This window comes from Hyla sarda, chromosome 12, assembly GCF_029499605.1.
Source record: "Hyla sarda isolate aHylSar1 chromosome 12, aHylSar1.hap1, whole genome shotgun sequence".
NCBI lineage: Eukaryota > Metazoa > Chordata > Amphibia > Anura > Hylidae > Hyla > Hyla sarda.
In genome coordinates this window covers 67,962,831-67,989,904 of record NC_079200.1, presented here as the reverse complement: position 1 = coordinate 67,989,904, position 27,074 = coordinate 67,962,831, and the positions used below count along the sequence as shown (strand labels likewise).

The following is a 27,074-nucleotide window of genomic DNA, read 5'->3' as shown; positions in this document are numbered from 1 at the left end:
ACCTAATGTGGGGGAACTATACTGTCTACCTAATGTGGGGGAACATACTGCCAACTTAATGTGGGGGAACTACAACCTAATGTGGGGGAACATACTGCCAACCTAATGTGGGGAACTATACTGCCAACCTAATGTGGGGGAACTATACTGCCAACCTAATGTGGGGGAACTACAACCTAACGTGGGGGGAACTATACTGCCAACCTAATGTGGGGGGGACTATACTGCCAACCTAATGTGGGGGAACAATACTGCCTACCTAATGTGGGGGAACTATACTGCCAACCTAATGTGGGGGAACTATACTGCCAACCTAATGTGGGGGAACTATACTGCCAACCTAATGTGGGGGAATTATACTGCCAACCTAATGTGGGTAACTATACTGCCAACCTAATGTGGGGGAACTATACTGCCTACCTAATGTGGGGGAGCTATACTGCCAACCTAATGTGGGGGAACTATACTTCCAACCTAATGTGGGGGAACTATACTGCCTACCTAATTTGGGGGAACTATACTGCCTACCAAATGTGGGGAACTATACTGCACCTAATGTGGGGAACTATACTGCACCTAATGTGGGGAACTATACTGCACCTAATGTGGGGGACTATACTGCCAACCTAATGTGGGGGACTATGCTGCACTTAATGTGGGGGACTATACTGCACCTAATGTGGGGAACTATACTGCACCTAATGTGGGGAACTATACTGCACGTAATGTGGGGAACTATACTGCCAACCTCATGTGGGGGACTATACTGCACCTAATGTCCCTTGTATAGTGGTGTCATTGGTTGCTATATAGTGATTTTTATATAATAACAGTATGATGGTATTAGCAATAGTAGAAAGAAACCTGGCACTCAAATACACTGCTCAAAAAAATAATGGGAACACTTAAACAACACAATGTAACTCCAAGTCAATGACACTTCTGTGAAATTACACTGTCCACTCAGGAAGCAACACTGATTGACAATCAATTTCACATGCTGTTGTGCAGATGGAACAGACAACAGGTGGAAATTATAGGCAATTAGCAAGACACCCCCGATAAAGGAGTGGTTCTGCAGGTGGTGACCAGAAACCACTTCCCAGTTCCTATGCTTCCTGGCTGATGTTTTGGTCACTTTTGAATGCTGGCGATGCTTTCACTCTAGTGGTAGCATGAGACGGAATCTACAACCCATACAAGTGGCTCAGGTAGTGCAGCTCATCCAGGATGGTACATCAATGCGAGCTGTGGCAAGTAGGTTTGCTGTGTCTGTCAGCGTAATGTCCAGAACATGGAGGCGCTACCAGGAGACAGGCCAGTACAGCAGGACCGCTACTTCCACCTTTGTGCAAGGAGGAGCAGGAGGAGCACTGCCAGAGCTCTGCAAAATGACCTCCAGCAGGCCACAAATGTGCATGTGTCCACTCAAATGGTCAGAAACAGACTCCATGAGGGTGGTATGAGGGCCCGATGTCCACAGGTGGGGGTTGTGCTTACAGCCCAACACCGTGCAGACGTTTGGCATTTGCCAGAGAACATCAAGATTGGCAAATTCGCCACTGGCACCCTGTGCTCTTCACAGATGAAAGCAGGTTCACACTGAGCACATGTAAGTGCCTTGACAGAGTCTGGAGGCGCTGTGGAGAATGTTCTGCTGCCTGCAACATCCTCCAGCATGACCGGTTTGGCGGTGGGTCAGTAATGTTGTGGGGGGGGGGGGCATTTCTTTGTGGGGGGGCCGCACACCCCTCCATGTGCTTGCCAGAGGTAGCCTGACTGCCATTAGGTACCGAGATGAGATCCTCAGACCCCTTGTGAGACCATATGCTGATGCAGTTGGCCCTGGGTTCCTCCTAATGCAAGACAATGCTAGACCTCATGTGGCTGGACTGTATCAGCAGTTCCTGCAGGAGGAAGGCATTGATGCTATGGACTGGCCCGCCCGTTCCCCAGACCTGAATCCAAATGAGCACATCTGGGACATCATGTCTCGCTCCATCCACCAACGCCACATTGTACCACAGACTGTCCAGGAGTTGGCGGATGCTTTAGTCCAGGTCTGGGAGGACATCCCTCAGGAGACCATCCGCCACCTCATCAGGAGGATGCCCAGGCATTATAGGGAGGTCATACGGGCACGTGGAGGCCACACACACAGGCATACGGGCACGTGCAAGCCCCATTTTGACTTGTTTTAAGGACATTACATAAAGTTGGATCAGCCTGTATTGTGGTTTTCCACTTTGATTTAGAGTGTGACTCCATATCCAGACCTTCATGGGTTGATAAATTTGATTTCCGTTGATAATTTTTGTGTGATTTTGTTGTCAGCACATTCAACTATGTAAAGACGAAAGTATTTCATACGATTAGTTCATTCATTCAGATCTAGGATGTGTTATCTTAGTGTTCCCTTAATTTTTTTGAGCAGTGTATTTTGGTAATTTTTAATTTATTTCCGCAATTCAGCAATCAAACAGATAATTTACTGACATGTCCATCCAATAGCAGACCTTCCTCAGAGATCCGGATTGCTGCGGAGGCTGGAATGGTGCTGAGAACCGGCCTAAAGCAGGGAACTGTGAAGAAGGTATTGCGACCAGTAATTGCAATTGGAGTCCGCAGCAGTATGCAATTTTTTTTAACCCTTACTCTTCAATTTTTCCTCTGTGTATGCTTTTAATGTACTAGGACACTATACTGTATCTAAGGTTCTCATATGTGACACACGCTTCCTCTGTCTGGCTCCAGGGGAGGGAGTATCTTGCTGACGTCTCCGGACGGTTTGAGTTCAGAATTCAGTTTCAGTTTTGTTTCCGATGAATGAGAACAGAAACCGGGTAATGGAGAAAAGCCCTCAAGCTCTGGGAGAAACTCAGAAGGATCCTGCAGCACAAGATAAGGTTCAGATACATCCTAACAGGACTATAAGGTATGCTGGGAGTCGCAGGTCTGCAGCAGTTGTAAGACTTTTCAAGCTAACTTCATTCATTGTATTGTCTTGCCATGTTTGATGCCCCTCAGCTTTTCTATCATGGTAGCTTAGTAGTGATATATTTCTCTGTAGATTGACCTCTCAGGAGTATAGGTAAGCTGGGTAACGAAATGGATCATCATTGCTCTTTTCTCATGGAATGTTCCTTGATTTTCAAAAGCAGAGATAACGATGGAAAGAAGCGAGTCTCTGACCACAGCGGATACAAATTTACCAGAAATAGTCCGTGTTCTCACCATTTCAGGTGAGTACATGTCCAGCCTTTGCTGTGTATTCATTTAGGGGAGATTTATCAAAACCTGTCCAGAGGAAAAGTTGCTGAGTTGCCAATAGCAACCAATCAGATCGCTTCTTTCATTTTTCACAGGCCTCTTCAAAAATGAAAGAAGCGATCCGATTGGTTGCTATCGGCAACTGGGCAACGTTTCCTCTGAACAGATTATGAAAAATCTTCCCCTATGTTTGTATTATAACTCTTACTTGTGTAAATACCCAGCACAGCGTACAAACAAATATTAGAAAACGTATACATTTATTATAGTTTCGCTTTGTATTTGTGTGTTTTTGTCCTACATTGAAACAGTCAACAAGCTGCCGTTGAAGTCTCTGTTAGACCCATGTCTTTGTTCACAGTCAGCAAACATTATGCATTAAAGGGGTACTCCGCTCCTAGACATGTTATGCCCCATCCAAAGGATAGGATATAACGTGTACACAGCCGTCACACCCCCTCCCATAGACGTGAATAGAGGGGGCGTGGTGTGATGTCACGTACACATAAGCCCCAGGCTTCTGTGTTCATAACGCTGCAGTGCCGGGCCGGAGGTTGCCAGCGGTCCTAGCGGCCGGACACCCCGCGATCAGACATGCCCGTTATTAATAAAGGGCTATAACAGGTTAAAACAGATAATGTAAAAGTCCCATAGACTATAATGGGATTTTCTAAAGGCCGTATGGGATTCTGTAATGGCCGTTAAACGGACAATTTTCAGGGTTTTTATAATGGAACATTGAACGGATCTTTAAAACGGATACATTTTATAGTGTAAAAGCAGCCTTACTATCAGACACTGGTCGGCGCATTTAAATGAATGAGATTCAGCGCCGGTCTGGCTGGGATACTGGAATTTCCCAGCCAGGTCCGGCAGCCGGATCTCGCAAACGTGGTATGAATGCACCCTAAGGCTAAGTTCACGCTACGGAATTTCCACCTGCAATTCCGCTTAGTAATTGCAGGCAGAAATTCTGCTTACTAAAATGTATAGTTTAGTGAATGGTTTTCCATTCTCAAATTTACACTTCGAATTTGTGAAGCGGAATTTGTGAACGGAAAATCCGCTTGGAAATTTCCGCCTGAAGAATGGCGTTGCTCATTCTTCAGGCGGAAATCCTCGCGGAACACATTGCAGTCTATTGGAGACTGCAGTGTCCGCGCGGTCTTAGTGCCTGGAGATTTCGTAGTGGGAACCTAGCCTAAGGGCTTGGTACACAGCCTAAGGGTCTATTCACATGTTCAGTATTCTGCGCAGATTTGATGCGTATGATTTTCTGCTGCAGATTTCAATGTAAACTCAATGACTGAACACAGCTTCAAATCCTGCGCATCAAATCTGCGCATCAAATCTGTATGTGTGAATACACCCTAGCAGTGTTTAATGTTGTGTCCCCTTAAAATAACTCAACACACAGACAGTATGTCTAAACATTTGCAACAAAAGTGAGTACACCCCTAAATGGAAATGTTCAAATTGGGCCCAAAGGGTAAATATTTAGTGTTGCCACCATTATTTTGCAGCACTGCCTTAAAGGGGTACTCCAGTGGAAAACATTTTTTTTAAATCAACTGATGCCAGAAAGTTAAACAGATTTGTAAATGACTTCTATTAAAAATTCTTAATCCTTCCAGTACTTGTTAGCGGCTGTATACTACAGAGGAAATTCTTTTTTCTTTTGGAATTTATTTTTTGTCACGACCACAGTGCTCTCTGCTGACACCTCTTTCCATTTTAGGAAATGTCCAGAGCAGCATATGTTTGCTATGGGGATTTTCTCCTGCTCTGGACAGTTCCTGACATGGACAGAGGTGTCAACAGAGAGCACTGTGGTCGTGACAAAAAAGAAATTAAAAAAGAAAAGAATTTCCTCTGTAGTATACAGCCGCTAATAAGTACTGGAAGGATTACTATTTTTTAATATAATAGAAGTCATTTACAAATCTGTTTAACTAGTTGATTAAAAAAAAAAAAAGTTTTCCACCGGAGTACCCCTTTAACCCCTTAACCCCTTCATGACCCAGCCCATTTTCACCTTCATGACCTGGGCATTTTTTGAAAATCTGACCACTGTCACTTTAAACATTAATAACTCTGGGATGCTTTTGCCTTTCATTCTGATTCCGAGATTGTTTTTTCGTGACATATTCTACTTTATGTTATCGGTAAAATTTCACTGATATTTGTATCCTTTCTTGGTAAAAAATCTAAAAATTTCATGAAAATTTTGAAAATTTTGCATTTTTCTAACTTTGAAAGTCTCTGCTTGAAAGGAAAATGGATATTCCAAATAAATTACATATTGATTCACATATACAATATGTCTACTTTGTGTTTGCATTAAAAAATTGACAAGTTTTTACTTTTGGAAGACACCAGAGGGCTTCAAAGTTCCGCAGCAATTTTCCAATTTTTCACAAAATTTTGAAACTCGCTTTTTTTCAGGGACCAGTTCAGGTTTGAAGTGGATTTGAAGGGTCTTCATATTAGAAATACCCCATAAATGACCCCATTATAAAAACTGCACCCCTGAAAGTATTCAAAATGACATTCAGTAAGCGTTTTAACCCTTTATGGGTTTCACAGGAATAGCAGCAAAGTGAAGGAGAAAATTCTAAATCTTCATTTTTTACACTCGCATTTTCTTGTAGACCCAATTTTTGAATTTTTACAAGGGGTAAAAGGAGAGAAATCACCCTAAAATTTGTAACCCAATTTCTCTCGAGTAAGGAAATACCTCATATGCGTATGTAAAGTGTTCGGCGGACGCAGTAGAGGGCTCAGAAGGGAAGGAGCGACAATGGGATTTTGGAGAGTGAGTTTTTCTGAAAGGGTTTTTGAGGGGCATGTCCCATTTAGGAAGCCCCTATGGTGCCAGAACAGTGGACCCCCCCCCACATGTGACCCCATTTTGGAAACTATACCCCTCATGGAATTTAATAAGGGGTGCAGTGAGCATTTACACCCCACTGGCGTTTGACAGATATTTGAAACAGTGGACTGTGCAAATCAAAAATTTAATTTTTCATTTTCACAGACCACTGTTCCAAAAATCTGTCATACACCAGTGGGGTGTAAATGCTCACTGCACCCCTTATTACATTCCGTGAGGGGTGTAGTTTCCAAAATGGGGTCACATGTGGATATTTATTGTTTTGCGTTTGTCAGAACTGCTGTAACAATCAGCCACCCCTGTGCAAATCGCCTCAAATGTACATGGCGCACTCTCCCTTCTGGGCCTTGTTGTGCGCCCCCAGAGCACTTTGCGTCCACACATGGGGTATCTCCGTACTCAGGAGAAATTGCGTTACAAATTTAGAGGGTCTTTTTTCCCTTTTACCTCTTGTGAAAATGAAAAGTATAGGGCAACACCAGCATGTCAGTGTAAAAAATTTATTTTTTTACACTAACATGCTGGTGTAGACCCCAACTTCACCTTTTCATAAGGGGTTAAAGAAGAAAAAGCCCCCCTAAATTTGTAAGGCAATTTCTCCCGAGTACGGCGATACCCCATATGTGTCCCAAAACTGTTGCTCTGAAATACGACAGGGCTCCAAAGTGAGAGAGCGCCATGCACATTTGAGGCCTGAATTAGGGATTTGCATAGGGGTGGACATAGGGGTATTCTACGCCAGTGATTCCCAAACAGGGTGCCTCCAGCTGTTGCAAAACTCCCAGCATGCCTGGACAGTCAATGGCTGTCCGGCAATACTGGGAGTTATTATTTTGCAACAGCTGGAGGCTCCGTTTTGGAAACAGTAGCGTACCAGATGTTTTTCATTTTTTGGGGGGAGGGGGGCTGTGTAGGGGTATGTGTATATGTAGTGTTTTTTACTTTTTATTTTAGGTTAGTGTCAGTGTAGTGTAGTGTTTTTAGGGTACAGTCGCATGGGCAGAGGTTCACAGCAAGTTTGCCGCTGGAAGTTTGAGCTGCAGCGCAAAATTTGCGCCATCTCAAACTTGCAGCACTCACTGTAAACCTCCGCCCATGTGAGTGTACCCTGTACATTCACATTGGGGGGAGGGGGCAAACATCCAGCTGTTGCAAACTCCGAGCATGCCCTTTGGCTGTCCGTGCATGCTAGGAGTTGTAGTTTTGCAACAGCTGGAGGAACACTGGTTTGGAAACACTAAGTTAAGTAATAAACTTTCAAGTGTTTTGCAACCAAACTTAGTGTTTCCAAACCAGTGTGCCTCCAGCTGTTGCAAAACTACAACTCCCAGCATGCATGGTCTGTCAGTGCATGCTGGGAGTTATAGTTTTGCAACAATTGCAACAGCTGGAGGCACTGAGGTAGGAAACGGACAATGTTTCCCAACTAGTGTGCCTCCAGTTGTTGCAAAACTACAACTCCCAGCATGCCCAGACTGCCAAGGCATGCTGGAAGTTGTAGTTCGGCAATATCTGAAGGATCAGATGTTGCCGAACTACAACTTCCAGCATGCTTGGGCAGTCTGGGCATGCTGGGAGTTGTAGTTTTGCAACATCTGGAGGTCCACAGTTTGGAGACCACTGTATAATGGTCTCCAATCTGTGCTCTTCCAGATGTTAGAGAACTACAACTCCCAGCATGCCTGGACAGACTGAGCATGCTGAGATTTGTAGTTTTGCAACATCTGGAAGAGCACAGATTGGAGACCATTATACAGTGGTCTCCAAACTGTGGACCTCCAGATGTTGCAAAACTACAACTCCCAGCATGCCCAGAAAGCCAAAGGCTGTCTGGGCATGCTGGGAGTTGCAGTTTTGAAACTCTCAGAGGCAGCAGTGAGATCGCTTTACGGCGATCTCACTGCTGCCAATGAAGATGCCGCACTGCTGCCGGAAACTCACCTCCAGGACGCAGCGCCGCCGGGACCGTACGGAGGACGCCGGGACCGCTCGGGACACCGCTCCGACGGGTAAGTGACGCCGGGGGACGGGTCAGGGACACTTAGCAGAGCGGTGTGTGTCCCGATCCCCGTGATCGGAACTCACACACCGCGCTGCTAAGTATTCTGATAGCGAAACGCTGCTATCAGCTAGTCAGATTTGACCAGCTGATAGCAGCGATCGCTGGGGGGGGGGGGGGGGGGGACGAAACCCCCCGTGGTCGCATGGTAAGATGGCTGGCTATCAGTGATAGCCACCATCTTTCCGGGCGCTGCGGGATGCCGCGAGTAGCGGCAGTAATGTCCATGACGTACCTGTATGTCATGGGTCGGGAACACCTTGCCACCCATGACGTACAGGTGTGTCATAGGTCGGGAAGGGGTTAAGGATGCCGGGTTTTTCCGTTTTTGCATTTTCATTTTTTCCTCATCACCTTCCAAAAATAATAACGCTTTCAATTTTGCACCTAAAATTCCATATTATGGCTTATTTTTTGCACCACCAATTCTACTTTGCAGTGACATTAGTCATTTTACCAAAATATCCACGGGGAAGCGGTAAAAAAATTCATTGTGCGACAAAATTGAAGAAAAAATTCAATTTTGTAACTTTTGGGGGCCTCCGTCTCTACGCAGTGCACTTTTCGGTAAAAATGACATCTTATCTTTATTCTCTAGGTCCATACGGTTAAAATGATACCCTACTTATATAGGTTTGATTTTGTAGTACTTCTAAAAAAAATCATAACTACATGCAGGAAAATTTATACGTTTACAATTGTCATCTTGAAACAGCAAAGATCAGTGCTATCGGCGGTCGATTGCTCAAGCCTGGATTCTAGGCTTGGAGCAATCAATCGCCGATCGGACGCGACGGAGACAGGTAAGGGGACCTCTGCTCACGTTCTAGCTGATCGGGACATCGCGATTTCACACCCGGGAAGCTTTTACTGTCATTTTAGATGTGGCGATCAACTTTAACGCTGCGTCTAAAGGGTTAATAGCGCGCGGCACAACGATCGGTGCTGCACACTATTAGCCCAGGGTCCCAACTGTCATTAGCTGCCAGGACCGACCCGGTATGATGCGGGGTCACGGCGTGACCCCACCTTATATACCGGGACCGGGCGCAGGGCGTACAGCTACGCCCTGCGTCCTTAAGAGGTTAAGGCTTGGAGTTCACCAGAGCTTCACAGGTTGCCACTAGAGTTCTCTTCCACTCCTCCATAATGACATCACTGAGCTGGTGGATGTTGGAGACCTTCTCTCCCCCACCTTCTGTTTGAGGATGTCCCATCAATGTTTAATAGGGTATAGGTCTGAAGACATGCTTGGCCGGTCCATCACCTTTACCCTCAGCTTCTTTAGCAAGGCAGCAGTTGTTTTGGAGGTGTTTTTGGGGACAATATCATGTTGGAATACTGTCCTGCTGCCCAGTCTCCGAAGGGAGTAAATCAAGTTCTGCTTCAGTAGGTCACATTACATGTTGGCATTTATGGTTCCCTTATATGAACTGTAGTTCCCCAGTGCCATGAACACTCATGCAGCCCCAGACCATGACACTCCCGCCACCATGCTTGACTGTAGGCAAAACACACTTGTCTTGTCCTCCTCATCTGGTTGCTACCACACACGCTTGACACCATCTGAACTAAATAAGTTTATCTTGGTCTCAGGGTTCCAGTAAACCATGTCCTTGTCTGCTTGTCTTCAGCCAACTGTTTGCAGGCTTTTTTGTGATTCATCTTTAGAAGAGGCTTCCATCTGGAATGACCATGCAGGCCAATTTGATGCAGTGTGCGGCATATGGTCTGAGCACTCGCAGGAAAAAACCCCACCCTCTCAACTTCTGCAACACTGACAGGCTGACCCTCCACCCCTTCAACATCTACAGCAATGCTGGCAACACTCACGCATCTATTTTCCAAAGACAACCTCTGGATATGATGCTGAGCATGCACTCAACTTCTTTGGTCGACCATGGAGATCTGTTCTGAGTGGAACCTATCTTACCCACATGCTGCAGCTCAGTTTCCGGGTCTTGACAATCTGCTTATAGCCTAGGCCATATTTATGTAGTGAAACAATTCTTTTTTCAGATCCTCAGAGAGTTCTTTACCATAAGGTGCCATGCTGAACTTCCAGTGACCAGTATTGGAGAGTGTGAGTGCCATCACACTAAAGTTGAGAATCCTGCTTCCCTCTCACACCTGAGGCCCTGTAACAAGGGTCACATGACATCAAGGAGGGAAAATGGCTATTTGGGCCCAGTTTGGACATTTCAACTTTTGGGGTGTACTCACTTTTTTTTGCCAAGGTTTAGACATTAATGGCTTTGTTGGGTTATTAAACACTGAGTGTTGAGCTATTAAACACTGTTATACAGACTGTGCACTCACTACTTTACATTGTAGCAGAGGGTCATTCATTAGTGATGTCACATGAAAAGATATAATACAATATTTACAAAAATATGAGGGGTGGACTCACTTATTGGATATACTGTATATGTAACCAAAGTGTAGGGTCACACATGCTGTATTTTGCTGCATGTTTTCTGCAGTTGATTTTTCTATTTATTTACTTCAATGGGTAGGAAAATGAGTAGAAAAATAAGGCGCGTATGACCCTACCTTACGGTCTGTGTACTTCCCTAATATGGCACTTATGTAAAATCAGAGGGAAATAGAGGTGCGCACGTATATCTGTAATATCATAAACAAAAAAGACCTTGCTCACGCTCAGCCATGTGGAAGAGCTGTGTTGTCCATCACAAACACGTGGACATGGATGGAGATGTCTGCGGACATGAGAATCCACTACATTGTATCAGGAAAATGTCAAGTTATTTCTTTTACAGAGAAGGACATTTACTGTTACCTGCAAGATAATGGACAGCAGAAGGCTCTGAACATCGCAAAAGCTGTAAAGAAAAAATATGCCAGAGATGTAAATCCAGACCTGTATAGAATGTTGAAAAAGAACTTGCTGGAGCAGAATGGCAAATTCTGGAAGATTAAAGCATTGGCAACCAGAGGTTGGTTGTAGACTGTGGAGTGGGGGGGATTTATTATTATACATTTATGGTTTATTCACATGTACAGGATCCTGCGCAGATTTGATGTGCAGGATTTTCTGCTGCAGATTCCAATGTAAGCTAAATGGCTGAACACAGCTTCAAATGCTGTGCATCAAATCTGCACAGAATACTGTACATGTGAATAGACTCTTACACCTGCTTTTTTTTTTGGGGGGGGGGGGGGTTACTCTGCCCACACCAACTTTTAAAAAGTGAAGTGAAGGAAGTTAAGCTTAAAGTCCACACATAACCTGAGTACAGGGATGGCGCTGTTTTTTCTTGGGAAGATAACAGCTACCGTATATATTCGAGTATAAGCCGAGTTTTTCAGCACCATTTTTCGTGCCGAAAACGTCCCCCTCGGCTTATACTCGAGTGATAGGGAAAAAAAATCTCAGGCATACCGGTGGGGGTGGCGAGGGGATGGGCCGGGCCGTCCGTCGTCGCCCATCTATGCTGCAGGGACCGTCCGACGTCCAGTGGTGAGGGTGAGCCAGTCAGGGCCGTCCATCTTGACCAGGAGGCCCTCTTCTCCGCTGCGGACCGGCCCTGGACTAGTCCGACTTCCAGTGGGGAGGGTGAGCCGGTCCCGGCCGTCCATCTTGACCGAGAGGCCCTCTTCCCCGCTCCGGGCCGGCACTGGACTAGTGACGCTGCATTGACGCCGCCGTGCAGGGATGTCCGTGCGCAGCAGATGTCCGTGACGTCAGGGGCGTCCTTATGCGGCGGCATGAATGCAGCGTCACTAGTCCGGGGCCAGCCCGCAGCGGAGAAGAGGGCCTCTCGGTCAAGATGGATGGCCCAAACCAGCTCACCCTCCCCACCAGAAGTCGGACGGTCCCTGCAGCGACGTTGGATGGCTGCTAGGGAAGGACAGACAGAGCTGCAACTGGGGAGGTGAGTGGACAACAAGAGAGGGGGATCTGGATGAGGACAGGGGGTATGAAGGGGATCTGGATAATGATATGGGGGGGCAAGGGGGATCTGTATGATGGGGGATGAGGGGGTCTGGATGATTACAGGGTGGTATGAGGGGGATCTGGATAATGAAATGGGGGCAAGGGGGATCCGTATGATGGGGGATGAGGGGGGTCTGGATGATGACAGGAGGGATGAGGGGGGGGGGTCTAGATGATGACAGTGGGAGTCGGGATGATGACAGAGGAGGGCGGGATGATGACCGGGGGGGGGGGTACGAATGATGACGGGGGGGATGATTTATTTCCCACCCTTGGCTTATACTCGAGTCAATAGGTTTTCCTGGGTTTTTGGGGGGAAATTAGGGGCCTCGGCTTATATTCGGAACGGCTAATACTCGAGTATATACGGTATGCTTTTTTTTTTTTTTTTTTTTTTTTTAATCCTGATCTTTTGTAAAGATTACTATTCTAACCACTTTTTCTCGGTGACAACAAAGAAATATAAAATCCTCAATAACTTTTTTGTCATTGAATTAATTGAATTAGATACTGATGGACCGACAGGAGATAAAATAGCAGAAGATTCTGGAGTGTCACTCAGTAACGGCGACAATAGTAAGTGTCATGTGACTTTATGCACTACTAGCTCTTAGGGTATATGTATATATATATATATATATATATATATATATATATATATATATATATATATATATATACACTTAGGATATCCTGCTAGTAAGTCAAACTCCCCAGCATGTATAGTAAGTATGACCATACCCTTAAAGGCTTTAAAGCAAAAATATGTATATGAAAGCTTTTTTTACATACAGCTCCTATGTAGAGAAATAATTGCAGAAATGTAGACTGAGGGGGCCTATTTTGGCTGTCCTGTGTCATATATACTATAAAGGTGCACAACCTTAATAAATATTGCAGCTTTTGGTTTTAACCTTCTGATTTCGTTGGCTGTGTAAGGACAATGCGTCTTTTTGTGCACCCTTTCTCCTAAAGAAGCAAATAGTAAATATCGTCCATTGCTTCGGAAAGTGCACACAGGTAGATTTCACAGTCAGTTTTAAAAAAGGGCATATATCAAAAAGGCGCAACAAAAAGGCGCATGAACACACTGTACCCAAAGATGCGCTTTTTTGTCGCCACAAAATCGGCATCAATGCAATAGAAAATGTCCCCCAGACTGTGCTTAATCCTGATCTACTTGAGTATAATTCACATGAACAACCTGTTTATCCCTATTATCCTATCCAACTTCCATGTCATAAAAGATGATATTTGGGGAGAGGTTTGCAGGGTTCCTTATATATTCCTGTACGAGTAGGTTTCCACACAGGTTTTTTTTCTGACGTTTTTTGGATTTCTGCCACTGCAGTTACTAGGCCAAAGCCAGAAGTGTATGCAAAAGGAAAGGAAGCCCTGGAGGGGATAGAATAGGACCGGAGGGGCACATGACAGGGAGATTATGCCAGGAAAGGGTTAAATGGCCAGGGTTGCAGCAGGGTAGGTAGGAAAGGATTAATGGCTGGGGTTTTGCAGCAGGGTAGGTAGGAAAGGGTTAATGGGTGGAGTTTTGCAGCAGGGAGGGGAGGAGTCAAGAAAGGGTTAAAAGGCCGGGGTTAGAGGGAGTGTCTTCAATCGGCACGTGGCCAGCTGAATGTTGGCGAAGAGCTCCCTACCTTCGGTGTACCTGGAGGATATTCTAAGAATGGGTTAGGGTTGAGGCCCTCCGGTGCAGTCCTGGATGGCCGGAGGCGCAATTTTCATATCTGGCTGCTCCTGTCGCGCTGTCGGCGGGGGAGCCCAGGCCCCGGTCCAGTGGATGGCGCTCTCGCCCACCGGAGCGCTTGTCGCCTGCATCCTCTCCTTGTCCGCAGTGCCTGCAGGTCGCTGGGCTGGTGTGTCTGGAGGTGGCCAGCCTGGGGGGACTTCTGTCGGCGGCCCTGTTGAAGGTGCAGGATGTGGGGCCGGCATGTCCCAGGGTCGTCGAGTGGAGCGGGGTTCCAGTGCGGCCTGCTACCAGGTGGAGGCCGCAGTGAGGGGGCAGGCCCGGCGCAGATCTTCATCTCGTGCTCCGGCATCCTCCGCAACTCAGCCTGGGGGGCGGGCTCCTGCAGGCCTGGTGGTGACCCAGGCCAGCATCCATCCTCTGCCTGCGGCCTCTCCTCTAGGGGGAGCTGGTGGGCCAGGAACGAGGTGGCTCCAGCTGTTGCCGCGGGGGCAAGGGGGGTTGTTGCCAGCGGGTGTTGTTCCTAGTGGCGAGATTGGAGCGGGCCTTCCGGGGTCTCCTCCTGTGGTGGCGACTTTGGGGGCGGGGGGACGGTGTGCGCCTGGCAGATGCCACTAGGGGTGAGGTTTACGTGTTTTGAGGGCCCTTTGGAAGTGGGAGTACGTTGATATTTTTTCGCTGCTACCGTCAGAAAAGTTTTACCTGGATAGGGTTCGGTCTGATGAGTCCAAATGGATGGAAAAGGTGGAGGAGGAGGAGTGTCGGTGGTATCGGCTGATACCGCAGACTTTCTCCAATTGGCTGCAGGCCTTTGCGATATTGACTATCGTTTTGGGGGAGAAGACGCCGGAACACTGTTTCGGGCTCTTCTGCTATATGGATGTGGTGGGGGAGGTGTACCGGGTTTACGGGGGCATGGCGTGGCTGCGGTACGATGAGCAGTTCCGGCAACACATGGAGGTCCGCCCTGATTTTAGGTGGGACCATAAGGACATTGGTCTGTGGATGCGGCTGATGACGGCTCCGTGAGATGGGGGTAGTCAGCTGTCCTTTCAGGACATTGCCGGCGGCTCAGGATCTGGGTTTGGCGGCCGGCAGGGTCAGGGCGTGGAGTTGCTTCCAGTTCAACGAAGGGAGCTGCAAGTTTGGGGCCAACTGTCGCTTCAAGCACGAGTGCTCCAGCTGTGGGGGCTGGAATGGCCTGGCGCGATACTTCTGCCGAGGGAAGGTGAAAAGAAATCCTATATACACACTAGAACACCAATTCTATACTAGTGTTGAGCGGCATAGGCCATATTCGAATTCGCGAATATTCGCGAATATATGGACGAATATTCGTCATATATTCGCGAATATTCGCATATTCGTTATCTCCTCGTTTTATTTTCGCATATGCGAAAATTCACGTATGCGAAAATTAACATATGTGAAAATTTGCATATACAAAATTAGCATACGCGAAAATTCGCATATGCTAATTTTCGCATATGTGAATTATCACACGCCAGTCTCACAGAGTAGTATTACAGCCTTCTTTACATCACACAAGCTGGAAGCAGAGAGGGGTGATCACTGTGATGTGTACTGTGAAGAAAAAAAACCAAAAAAAAAACCGAATATTCGTAATTACGAATATATAGCGCTATATTCGCGAAATTCGCGAATTCGCGAATATGCGATATTCGCGAATAATATTCGAATTGCGAATATTCGCGAGCAACACTATTCTATACATAAGTAATAAACTTTATTGAGAACATCGTTAGATAAAAGCAATTAAAAAGGACAGTATAGCCAGACAAAAAGGAGTTGGTAAGGCAGATAATATATCATTAGTTAGTATAAATGCAAAAATGCAAAACATGACATAGTTATTCCTAACTAAAGAGTAGGGCCACCAGTATAACAAAAATTATAAGTTACACATGACAGTCATGTAAAAATTGCACAAAAAACAACACTAACCTAAGTAAGGAGGTCACTGAATAAATAGCCTCCAGCACCCCAACATTGTTTCGCCGTTTGGCTTCCTCAGGGAGGTGCGGCAAGGAGAGGCTGAGCAGAAGAGGGGCAACGCCGGTACGGGTGGAAAGGATGGAGCCTTTCCTCCCCCTTTACCCAAATAGGGCGGCGGCGGAGATGTTACTGGGTGGGTTTGCGGACGGTTTTCGCATTCTATTTTTGGGGTCGGCCCTAACGGGGGGATGGCGTGGAATCTGGTCTCGGCGCTGGCTCGCCCGGATTTGGTGGAGGACAAACTGCTTAAGGAGGTGTCTCTGAGCAGGATGGCGGGGTTGCTTGCGTTTCCTCCGTTAGAGGGGTTGCAAGTGTCGCCGTTGGGTTTGGTGCCCAAGAAGGAGCCCAATAAATTCTGTCTCATTCACCACCTCTCCCACCTGGTGGGTCAGTGAATGATAGCATTGATCTGACTCTTTGATGCTGCGCTGGCGGGGATGCGGCTGGGGGGCTCTTTTGGCAAAGACGGATATTGAGGCGGCCTTCCGTTTGTTGCCGGTCCATCCGGACAGTTTTTTGTTGTTGGGGTGTTGTTTGGTGGAGCGTTTTTTTGTTGACCTCTGTCTGCCGATGAGATGTTCCATTTCCTGTGCGTACTTTGAACAGTTCAGTACCGTCCTGGAGTGGGTCATGCGGAGGGAGTCTCAGTTAGACTCCATGTTGCACTGCCTTGATGATTTCCTGTTTCTCGGCCTGGCGGGGTCACGGGTATGTGCTGTTTTGTTACAGGTGATGGAGCGGGTGTCGGCTTGGTTTGGCATACTGTTGGCGCCCAAGAAGACGGAGGGGCCAGCTACGTCGGTTAAGTTTTTGGGTATTGTTATTGATACAGTGACCATGGAGTGTCGGCTGCCCGAGGACAAACTGGGCGAGCTGCGGGAGGAAGTGGTGAGGGCATGTAGGGTTCGCAAATTGCATTTATGGGAGGTTCAGTCTTTACTGGGCCATCTCAATTTTGTTTGCCGGATCATGCCTATGGGGAGGGTTTTATGCCGTTGTTTATCTGCAGCTTATGCGGGGGTCCAGCGACCCAATCATTTTGTGCGTCTCTTGGCGGGCTTGAGGGCGGATTTGGGGGTATGACAGGAATTTTTGGGGCGGTACAACGGGCCGTCGGTGGTGATGGAGGCGCCAGTCTCTAGTCGGGACTTGGAGCTGTTCACCGATGCGGCTGGTGGCTGCGGTTTCGGCGCGTACTTGCAAGGTCAGTGGTGAGTTGGGCAATGGCCGGAGGCTTGGAGGGAAGCGGGGTTTACTCGGAACCTGGCTTTGCTGGAACTGATTGTGGTGGCCGTGGAAGTGTGGGGGAGTTGTTTCGCAATCGGAAGGTTTGCTTCCATTGTGATAGTATGGGGGTTGTGTTGGCCATCAGACAGCGAACAATCAGACAGCGAACTCTCCGCCGGTGGTTACGTTGCTGCGCCACTTAGTGTTGCGGGTGCTGAAGCTCAATTCGCATGTAGTTGCTTTGCATGTACCAGGGGTGTCTAATTCCGTGGCTGACGCTCTTTCTCGCTTGCAGTTGGGCCGCTTTCGGGAGGTGGCGCCGGAGGATGAGGAAAATGGAATTCCCTGCCCGGAGTGACTGTGGCAGCTGGTGTAGAGATTGCGCTGGGCCTGGTTTGTTGGTCGCTGAGCCGGGCTACCTGGGAGTCCTATAGTCGATAGTGGGCTGATTGGGAGCAGTTGGTTGGGCAGTTGGCCATTACGGGCGCTTCTTCAGATTGCTCTTTTGATCTATGTGGGCAGAGCTTTTTGTGAAGGGGTGTCCCCGTCGGGTATTAGTCGCCAGATGGTGGCTTTGGCCTTCTGGTTTAAGGCCCAGAGTTTGCCAGATGTGACTAAGACGTTTTTGGTCCATCATGCGTTAATGGGTTTTCAGAAAGGGGCGGTTTCCCGGGACAAAATGAGGCCGGTGACTTTTACTCTTCTGATGCGTTTGGGTGTTTTGTTGGCTTGGATGTGTTTGTCAGACTACGAGTTGCGCTTATTTCGTTTAGCGTTTGCGCTTGCATTTCTTGGGGCGTTCCTGATTTAGGAACTGGTGGCCCCTAGTCGGAGTCGGGTGGGGGGTTTACTTTTTTTGGTCTGGTGGATGGGGTTTTGCAGTGTTTCCTTCGGCGCTCTAAGACTGATCAATTGGACCGAGGGGCGGTGTTTTGCTTGGCGCCATTGCAGGGTTTGGAGATGTGCCCTGTGAGTTGTTATAATGCTTTTTTGGAGGTTGGGGTGGGGGTGGTGGGCCCCCTCCTGGTTCATGCGGATGGGGGATTTTTATCTCATTTTCAATTTGTGGGGGTGTTTCGTAAATGTCTTTGGGAGGCTGGGTGTGCTGCAGATGATTACAGCTCCAATTCCTTTCGCATTGGAGCGGCTACCGAGGCATCTCAGTGGGGCCTGTGGCTGGGGGTGATTATGCGCATAGGGTGGTGGGAGTCGGAGCGTTTCAAAGTTTATGTCCATTCTCATTTGTTATAATGGTCTTCGTTTTTCTCTCCGGGGTGTGGGTTTTGCCTGTATTTTCCTGTTTTTATGTTGTGAGGGGTGGTGTAAGGCTGGAGTTCGGCGGGCTGGTAGACAGCTGGGCTTGGCTACTTTGGAGGGGTAGGTGCATTGGTTGGGGAAGGGCGGGATGAAGTGGTTGGAGCTGTTAGCTAGGGTGCAGTTTTTTGTCCAGTTGGATAGGTCCCCAGATGTACTGGTCATTCATTTGGGGGGGGGGGGGGAATGACTTGGGTTTTCGGAGGTCCCAGGATTTAATGCGGGATATCAAATTAGATTTGCTCCGCTTGTGGTCTTCGTTCCCGAGGATGGTCGGGGTGTGGTCGGAGATGGTGGCTCGGTGGTAATGGAGGCAGGCTCGTTCAGTTGTGGCCTTGAAAAAGTCTAGGATCAAGGTGAACAAGGTAGTGAGCAAGTTTGTGGCGCGGAATGGGGGATTGGTGGGAAGATATAGGGATTTGGAGGAGGGGGCGCAGGAGTTTCTTGCGGATGACGGGGTGCACCTGAACAAGCTGGGGATTGATCTTTGGATCTTGGAGTTGAAGGAGGCGGTGGAACAGACTGTTCATTTGTGGAGGAACGGCGATAAGTAAGGTGGTCACTGGGAGCGATTCACAGCCCGATGGTGATGTCCATGTGGACATGGGCATGGAAAGTTTTGTGGGCTTCACAAATGATGCTCCTGTGCAGGTGAGCTATGGCTAGGAGCAGGTGAAGCCTTAGCCCCTTTGGTTCAGTAACGTGCCTTCAGGTTCTTCTCCTGCGCTAGGGATAATTTATAAGTGGGTTCTGGTTCTATGTATGATGTTCATACAATTGTTGTTATGTTTACAATGTTTGAATTGGTTATTTAATAAAGTGGGCTGCTGTGGCCTTTTTTGCACCAACACCTTGTCTTGTCTTGCTTAAGGAAGGGGAGGGTTTATGGTGTAAGTAAGTAAGGGATGGTGTAGGTGGGTGGGTAAAGGTACACAGCAGCTATAATATCCCCTAGTCATAGGAAATATAAAGGAAAGACTTATACTTCTCCTTACTACTGGATCACTTCTGACTTTGGCTCAAAAATTGCAATGACAGTTTCCCAAAAAACCTGCTCAGTCTAAAACCTAGAGATACCCGTATCCACAGTAACCAAGATCTGACAGCAAATTGGGACACAAACTTTTTTTTCATATCTGGAGGATAGATTAAAGTCTGCAGTACCACCTGCTGGCCACAGATAGTATTAAAATATTTTATTTCACTACGTTACCTCAATAGATACAAATTCTTTTAGTCTTGTATTATATTATAATCTACCAAGTGTTAATGCAAAATGCGCTGCTGTGGAAGCAGAGACATCTGTGTTTGAGCTTCTGGTGTTTCTCACAGCTCTATACCTATACAAGGAACTTTCTATGACCATCCAATAGACCAGAGTGTTAACCTGCTGAATTTACTGTAAGGAACTTTAAAATTTTATTAAACTTTAGATGCCGAAGGAAAAGCTGATACGGGAGGGACAGATCCAGTTGAGAAGATGATCCTGTTAACAGAAATGCGTAAGTATATGGGTTAGTTTTAACCAAATTCATTTCATGCCCCATTTTCCACCATTAAAATAAATAAATAAATAAAGCTCCTCCATGATGCAACCAACTTTACAGGCAGCTTACTGATGCTGGACTTACTTGAGTTCACTGGGAGCTGTATAACTCTGTATGCAGTAAGCTCCCTCTAGTGGTGACTGCTGGAAACCAGAATACCAGAACGTTATTATGTCTCTCTATGGCTGAAGGAATAGAGGGAAATCGGGCAATTTGTAATGGAATATTAATGGGATATGACCACAAAGCCCTCCACACCCCAAATAGAGTACACCCATATATTCTAAAATTATGACTGTGCAGCAAATCCACTCATGTCTCCCAATAATGTATTCCACCATCACAGAAAAACAGATCTTTGCCTTCTTGAAGTTGAATAAGCCATCGAAAGCAACAATGATCGCCAAGGCAGTGGGGAAAACATTTGCGAAGGACGTGAACCCAGATCTCTACAAGATGAAGCAGTTAAACTTCCTCAGCTACAATGAGAGGCTGTGGAGTATAAATGAAGGTATAAAGGAGATTGTTATGCAATAGATGCATATTGAACGACCAAAGGAACAATATATACATGTAAGGTTTTTTGTCGTTTTTAGATTGCAGTCAGAAATTAAGTGAATCTTCAATCCCCAGTTCAGAAGACTCAGTCCTCAGCCAGTCCTACATTGAAATGGACGTCTGCAATCTCTCTGACAATAAAGATATCAGAAGAGATAGTGGCATCGGTGAGAGAAGGCTTGTCCCCCCTGGGAAGGGCAGTGGTGGAGGTGGTGAATCAAAGATTGGTAACCTGAAATTTCTTTGTGCATACAGAAGTGATGAGTCCATTGCCCAATAATACAATAAGGGATAAGTCGAATCTGATTGGACCCCACACAGGAAAGAGTCACCTGCAGTATGGTGAGTTGTGTGCTTGAATGCGGTCAGATACAGTGAAAACTTGTCCATTGTCCATTCTATATTAACAGCCATAAAAACTTCTTTTTTGACATCACCGCCAATGACCACCATGGGATGATGGCACCTTAAATACACAAATTTGTGCTTTGTTTATTTGTTCTTCATCTCCAAGGACAGCCATTTTGTATTTGTCTCCGATGCTCATGAGGGATCCAACCTTTGGGGAGATATGGGGCAGAGCTTGTGAATCAATGGTCACTAAGCCAAACATTCTTTGTGCATACAGAAGGAAATAGTCCATCTCCCAATAATACAATAAAGGATGAGTCAAATCTGACCGGAGTTCCCACTGGAGACAGCCATCTGCAATATGGTGAGTTGTATGTCTGTATGTGATCAGATCCATAGCAAGGAAAACTTCTCAAATTGCCAAAAATCTTTTATATCACAGTATCACCTAGGGCCACCATTTGATTAATGACTCCTAAAGGACACAAACTCCCCATTTTGTTCTCTTATTTATCCTTGACAATGGAAAGGGGGTAGTATGGGGGGAAAAAAAAGTCATAAGGGAATTCTACACTATGAATGAAGTTGTGTGCACTGTCATAAAAACACATTTTTGCTATTGCACTCCTTATAAAAATCTTTCTAATGTACTTTGTTTAAAAAAATTAAGTTTTCCATGTTTTATTTATGTTTAAAGAAGCTGCCACTAGGTGCCTCTCTACTTGTCCAGAGCACATTTGAACCTTCCCGTCCAACACCCACCCACCCCCCTCCTCTTGCACAGACTTTGGACTCCTGCTGGCCTAGCAAAATTCCAAAATCAGGAAATGCAGACTGGAGTGCTTAGCCAATCATAGCTCATCACACACTGAACTGCTCTGGGCTGTGTGTAGCAGAAAGAGGGAAGAAGTTCTCCCCTGTATGGCTTCAGATGATGTCACTCCTGCTGGGTAATGCCCCTTCCCAGTGTGTGAATCTGACTGAGACTGAACAGGAAATATAGAGCAAATCAAGGTAGAAAACTAACAAATAATAGAAAATAAAGGCAGGGAGTGGTTTATCATGATGGGGCAGTGAACTGGGAGGATTAAATGAGAGGTAGTCTTTAAAACCATTTTTTTTTATTGCAGAATCCCAGATGTCGAATTCACAACAGAATGTAATGAAGTACTACTATATCAACCTATCTCAGTGTACTGGCATCACCATTGGGGATACAGCATTGCAGACTAAAGGGGATGCAGAGACAGTCTATACAGGTATGCCACAGGATAGCCTTAGATACATAGCCCAGCAAACAGTATGACACAGGATAGCCTTAGATACACAGCCCAGCAGACAGTATGACACAGGATAGCCTTAGATACACAGCTCAGCAGACCGTATGACACAGGACAGCCTTAGATACACAGCTCAGCAGACATTTTAACGCAGGATAGCCTTAGATACACAGCCTATCAGACAGTATGACACAGGATAGCCTTAGATATACAGCTTAGCAGACAGTATGACACAGGACAGACTTAGATATACAGCTTAGCAGACAGTATAACACAGGACAGCCTTAGATACACAGCTTAGCAGACAGTATTACACAGGATAGCCTTAGATATACAGCTCAGCAGACTGTATAACCCAGGATAGCCTTAGATACATGACCCAGCAGGCAGTATGACACAGAATAGATACAGCAGCTCAGCAGACAGTATCACAATAAACAGGCTTTGATACAAAGCACAACATCATAAAATAGGTTCAGATACAGTTTAGCAGACAGTATAACACATGATACACTACATTAATCTGTATCTTATTATTACAGTTTTACCTCCAGATACTTTCCTGCATGGACCTGGTGGCAACTCACAACCACTGCCCAGTGAGATGCCCGCACACCAGACAGGCCCGCCATGGGAAGTCGCAGATTGGGTTGTCAATCAACCCAGTGAAATAGGTAAGAAGAAGCGCCAATCTATAGAGCATACATTCTGACGCCGCAAGAAGGAAACAGTTGCTGCCCAGACTTACTAGGCCTCATAGATAAACTATTGAAGATAAATAAATAGTTATAGGTTATCTAATTTATCTAATTTAATAAAAAAGGGGAACTTATTTGGCCCTTTTCAATGGGTTTAGGACTTTTGAGCTCATCTTATACCTTGTACAATATACACAACTAATACATTATGAACTTCTATACTGCAGGAGAGATTCGTTCACAACATGAATATTGTGATACAGACACCTCAGTGCAGGAGGCGGAGCAACAACACAATTCAGTGCTCGGCCACAGTCAACAATCCGCAGACAATTTAATCAGTGAATTAAGACACTTAAACACTGAAGGGGTGAGGGAAAATCACAGCTGCATGAATTAGCTGACAGCCAATATGACAATCGCAATAAAAGTCCCATAGAGAAGAGCAGTGCTCAACATTCCCAGGCCCCTGAAATCTATCTACTTACTAGTACAGTTGGGTTGCATTGGACAGTATAGCCCCTGTTGTATCAGAGTATCGTGCGGTGGTCGACATGCCCCCTCCCATAGACTTGCATTGAGGGGGCGTGGTGTGACGTCACAAGGGGCGTGGCTTTGACGTCACAACTAGGGATGAGCGGATCGATTCTGACAAATCCGAATTAGTTATGAATTTCAGGAAAATTCGAATATCGCCGATAAATGCTTCATTAAACTCCATTTAGTGTGGTCCAGGCTCCAGGGCATCTAAAATTGTGAGAACATGGGGCAAGGAATCCTGGGAAAGCGGGATGACCCTGAATCACATGCAGCCTATCAGCAGCCACCCCTGTGATGTCACAGCCATATACAATCGGCAGCCATCCTGCGGCCAGTCACTTCAGGCTTTTATTGCAGAGAGATAGAGAGGGACAGGCAGCACTGTGTGTTGCACAGAAAAGCTAATTTGCAGCAGCGATTCACCTCCCAGTCACATCAGCATTCTGTTGCACAGACAGAGAGGGACAGAGAGCAGTGTGTGTTGTACAAAAAAGCATTTTTACAGCAGCAATTCACCTCCCAGTCACTACAGCGTTCTATTATAGAGAGGGTCAGAGAGCAGTGTGTTGCACAGAACAGCAGCGATTCACTTCAAGCCCGAATCCTGCCTAGAAGCACTGATAGGGAAGGGAGTGAGATTGAGAGAGAGAGTGCAATTTTGGGTGTAGTACATAGTGACTGTGTGTTGCAGCACTGGTGTGTACTGCTGGTGTTGTGCACAAATACTTTTTTAAGCGTACTGGAGCGCATTGTCCTCCCCTCATAAGTGCATACCACATACGTACATCTAAGTGGTGTACTGTTTTGTTCCTGTTAAAGTCTTAAGGGCCTAGATACTGTGAAAGGCCAGCCAAAAGTACACACCCACTGGTGTTGTACAAAAAATACTGTTTTAAGCATACTGGAGCACATTGTCCTCCCCTTATAAGTGCATACCACATACGTACATCTAAGAGGTGTACTATTTTGTTCCTGTTAAAGTCTTAAGGGCCTAGATACTGTGAAAGGCCAGGTAAAGTACACACCTGCTGGTGTTGTAGACAAATACTGTTTTAAGCGTAGTTGAGCGTATTGTACTCCCCTCATATACGCACTAAGTATGTCAGGAAGAGAAGAGCCAGAACATGCACAGAGGAGTGGCAGAGGCCTTAATTCATCAGGCAGATGTAGCAGACTAGGGGTGAGTGGCAGCAGGATTCGTTGCGAGAGGCCTGAGCTCCCGGTATCAGATAGTGGTCGTGTCTCAACCAGCAACCCATCTGCCGTCATCGATTGGTTAACACGGTCATCCACTTCATCACAAGTCCCTGTCCTCCCATTGCCTCTGTCCTATGCTGTTCCCTCCCCCACAGAAGTATCTTATGCTGTGGGTTCAGCTCCAGTATTTAGTGAGGACATCTATCTAGAGGACAGTCAGCAGCTACTGCCCAGCCAAGAAGTGGAGGAGACATCCGCCGCTTCCTCCGCTAGGCGGGCAAGTAGTGATAAGGAGAGTGGCGTGGGAGGTGCTGTTGCGAGCATTCAGGCTCCTGAAGCAGACACTGTTGAGGAACCTGTGAAGGACATCAGTGACGTGCAGACTTAACTCGATGATGATGGAGCCGATCGCACTTGGGAGCCAGGTGCAGAAGGGGCTTCATCATCCTCAGGAAAAGAGGGTTGCAGGTTGCCCGTGAGGCAGCAGCTGAGCCAGCAAAGTGGTAGCATGGTTGGCAGTCAGCATGGTGACAGAAGTGGAAAGTCTGGAACCAAACGTGCCCGGGGGAGACCACCTGCTTCGCAGCAGCCTACCTTCCCGGGAGGTAGTGAAACGGGTTCCTTGAGTCGGCGGCAGTAGCAGTCAATCAGGGCGGACTGTTGGTACCACGGCCATGCGTAAACATATACAGCATCACCATAAAGCGTCCTGGGAGAACCCTGGCTCCGATGTGGTGGTCCAGCCTGCTGCATTACCCAGTGGCAGGCCGCTCCCTGTTTCAGCCAGCCAAGGTTCCACCACCTCAGCTGAAGGGAGCTGTGTGTCATACCCATCTTCTGTCGCTCCAGATGCTCCTCCTACTTTGAGTCAGCCATTCCGCCAGCAATCCATCGGCGAAGCCATGTCCAAGAGGCAACAGTATGCACCCACTCATCCAATGGTGCAGAAGCTGAATTTGCACCTGTCCAAGTTGCTGGTGCTGCAGTCCCTCCCTTTTCAAGTGGTGGACTCTGCACCTTTCATAGAACTGATGGCTTGTGCCAAGCCGAGATGGAGAGTCCCAAGCTGTCATTTCTTTGTGAAGAAGGCAGTACCAGCCCTGCACAATTTTGTGGAACAGAAGGTGGGCCAGTCCTTGAGCCTGTCGGTGTGTACCAAAGTGCATGGCAGCACCGACGTGTGGAGCTGTTAATACAGTCAGGGACAATACATGCCCTTTACGGGCCACTGGGTGAATGTGGTTCCTGCACAGCCACAACAGCAACTTGTACAGGTAACGCCGCTTGGGCCTCAACGCTCTGAGACCATTGGTCCTGTGACAATGTGTGACTCTGCCTCCTCATCCTCCACTGTGTCCTCAGCCTCCAATGCACGGACAAGTCTCAGTGCCCCTCCAGCATACCATGTGTGCAGGACACTGCAGGGTTATGCTATTCTTCACATGGTTTACTTTGGTGAACGGAGTCTCACTGGGGAGGAACTGCTAAAAGTCATTCATGAAGAAATCAAATCATGGCTTACTCCACGAAAACTGGAAATGGGAACCACGGTGACCGACAACGGGAAGAACATCTTGTCTGCGCTGCAACAAGGAAGCGTGAGACATGCGCCCTGCGTGGCACACGTGTTCAATCTGGTTGTGAAGCTGTTCCTGAAGTGTTCCCCCCATCTGCAAGACATCCTAACAATGGGAAGGAAACTTTGCATGCATTTCAGCCACTCATACACCACAAAGCACACCCTCCTTGAGCTGCAGCTTCAGAACGGCATCCCCTAACATAGTCTGATTTGCGACGTTTCCACACATTGGAATTCCACACTCCATATTTTGGACCGAACGAACAAAGAAAAGCCATCACCAATTTCTTGATGATCCAAGCAGATAGGGGGACTCCCCTGTGTAACTTCAATGTCTCACCAGTGGAAGCTCATACGTGACACCTGCCGTTTTCTCAGGCCCTTTGAGGAAGTCACATTATTAGTTAGTCGCCAGGATTACGGGATGAACAACGTCATTCCACTGCTTCATCTACTACAACACGTGTTGAAAATGATGGCGCCTACATCTCACTTAAACATGAGCCCTGTGGGGGCTGAACTAGAGGAGGAAGGGGAGGGGCACAGTTAGGTTTCTCGAGATGGGCGGTTTTTCTAATCATCTGACAGGAGCAGCTAGAGGAGCTAGAGGGTTATGAGGAAGGTGAGAGAGAGGACCCAGACACACTGTGGCAGTATGCAGTGGAGATGGAGGCAGGAAGTCCCTCTTAGTCACTTGAACAAATGGTACGATGCATGCTCACTTGCTTGCGTAGTGACCACCGAATTGTCACCATTCGGTAGTGGATGTCTTCTGGCTCTCCACCTTATTGGACCCTCGCTACCGGCAGAAAATGGGGGCCTTTGTTTTACACCCACTGAGAAGGAGGACAAACTGACCTACTACAGAGACATCCTATGTAG

At 46.9% G+C, this 27,074-nt stretch overlaps 1 protein-coding gene across 5 annotated transcripts in view; it reads left to right on the top strand.

Annotated features, from left to right (window-relative positions):
• The first annotated feature begins 1,816 nt into the window (after nucleotides 1-1,816).
• ZBP1 (Z-DNA binding protein 1) overlaps nucleotides 1,817-27,074 on the top strand; it is a 29,318-nt gene continuing 4,060 nt past the window's right edge. Inside the window, exons 1-12 of one of the 5 annotated variants that reach the window (XM_056548021.1) lie at nucleotides 1,817-2,630; nucleotides 2,755-2,935; nucleotides 3,159-3,242; nucleotides 11,003-11,179; nucleotides 12,688-12,756; nucleotides 19,876-19,944; nucleotides 20,336-20,500; nucleotides 20,586-20,714; nucleotides 20,803-20,889; nucleotides 21,176-21,262; nucleotides 22,029-22,157; nucleotides 22,721-22,852. In XM_056548021.1, coding sequence (XP_056403996.1) covers nucleotides 3,170-3,242; nucleotides 11,003-11,179; nucleotides 12,688-12,756; nucleotides 19,876-19,944; nucleotides 20,336-20,500; nucleotides 20,586-20,714; nucleotides 20,803-20,889; nucleotides 21,176-21,262; nucleotides 22,029-22,157; nucleotides 22,721-22,852 — 1,117 coding nt within the window. In that variant the 5' untranslated portion in view covers nucleotides 1,817-2,630; nucleotides 2,755-2,935; nucleotides 3,159-3,169. Of the gene's footprint in view, nucleotides 2,936-3,158; nucleotides 3,243-3,399; nucleotides 3,459-11,002; nucleotides 11,180-12,687; nucleotides 12,757-19,875; nucleotides 19,945-20,335; nucleotides 20,501-20,585; nucleotides 20,715-20,802; nucleotides 20,890-21,175; nucleotides 21,263-22,028; nucleotides 22,158-22,720; nucleotides 22,853-27,074 lie in introns of those variants that run through there. The other 4 variants (XM_056548022.1, XM_056548020.1, XM_056548023.1 and 1 more) reach the window with 4 other exon arrangements.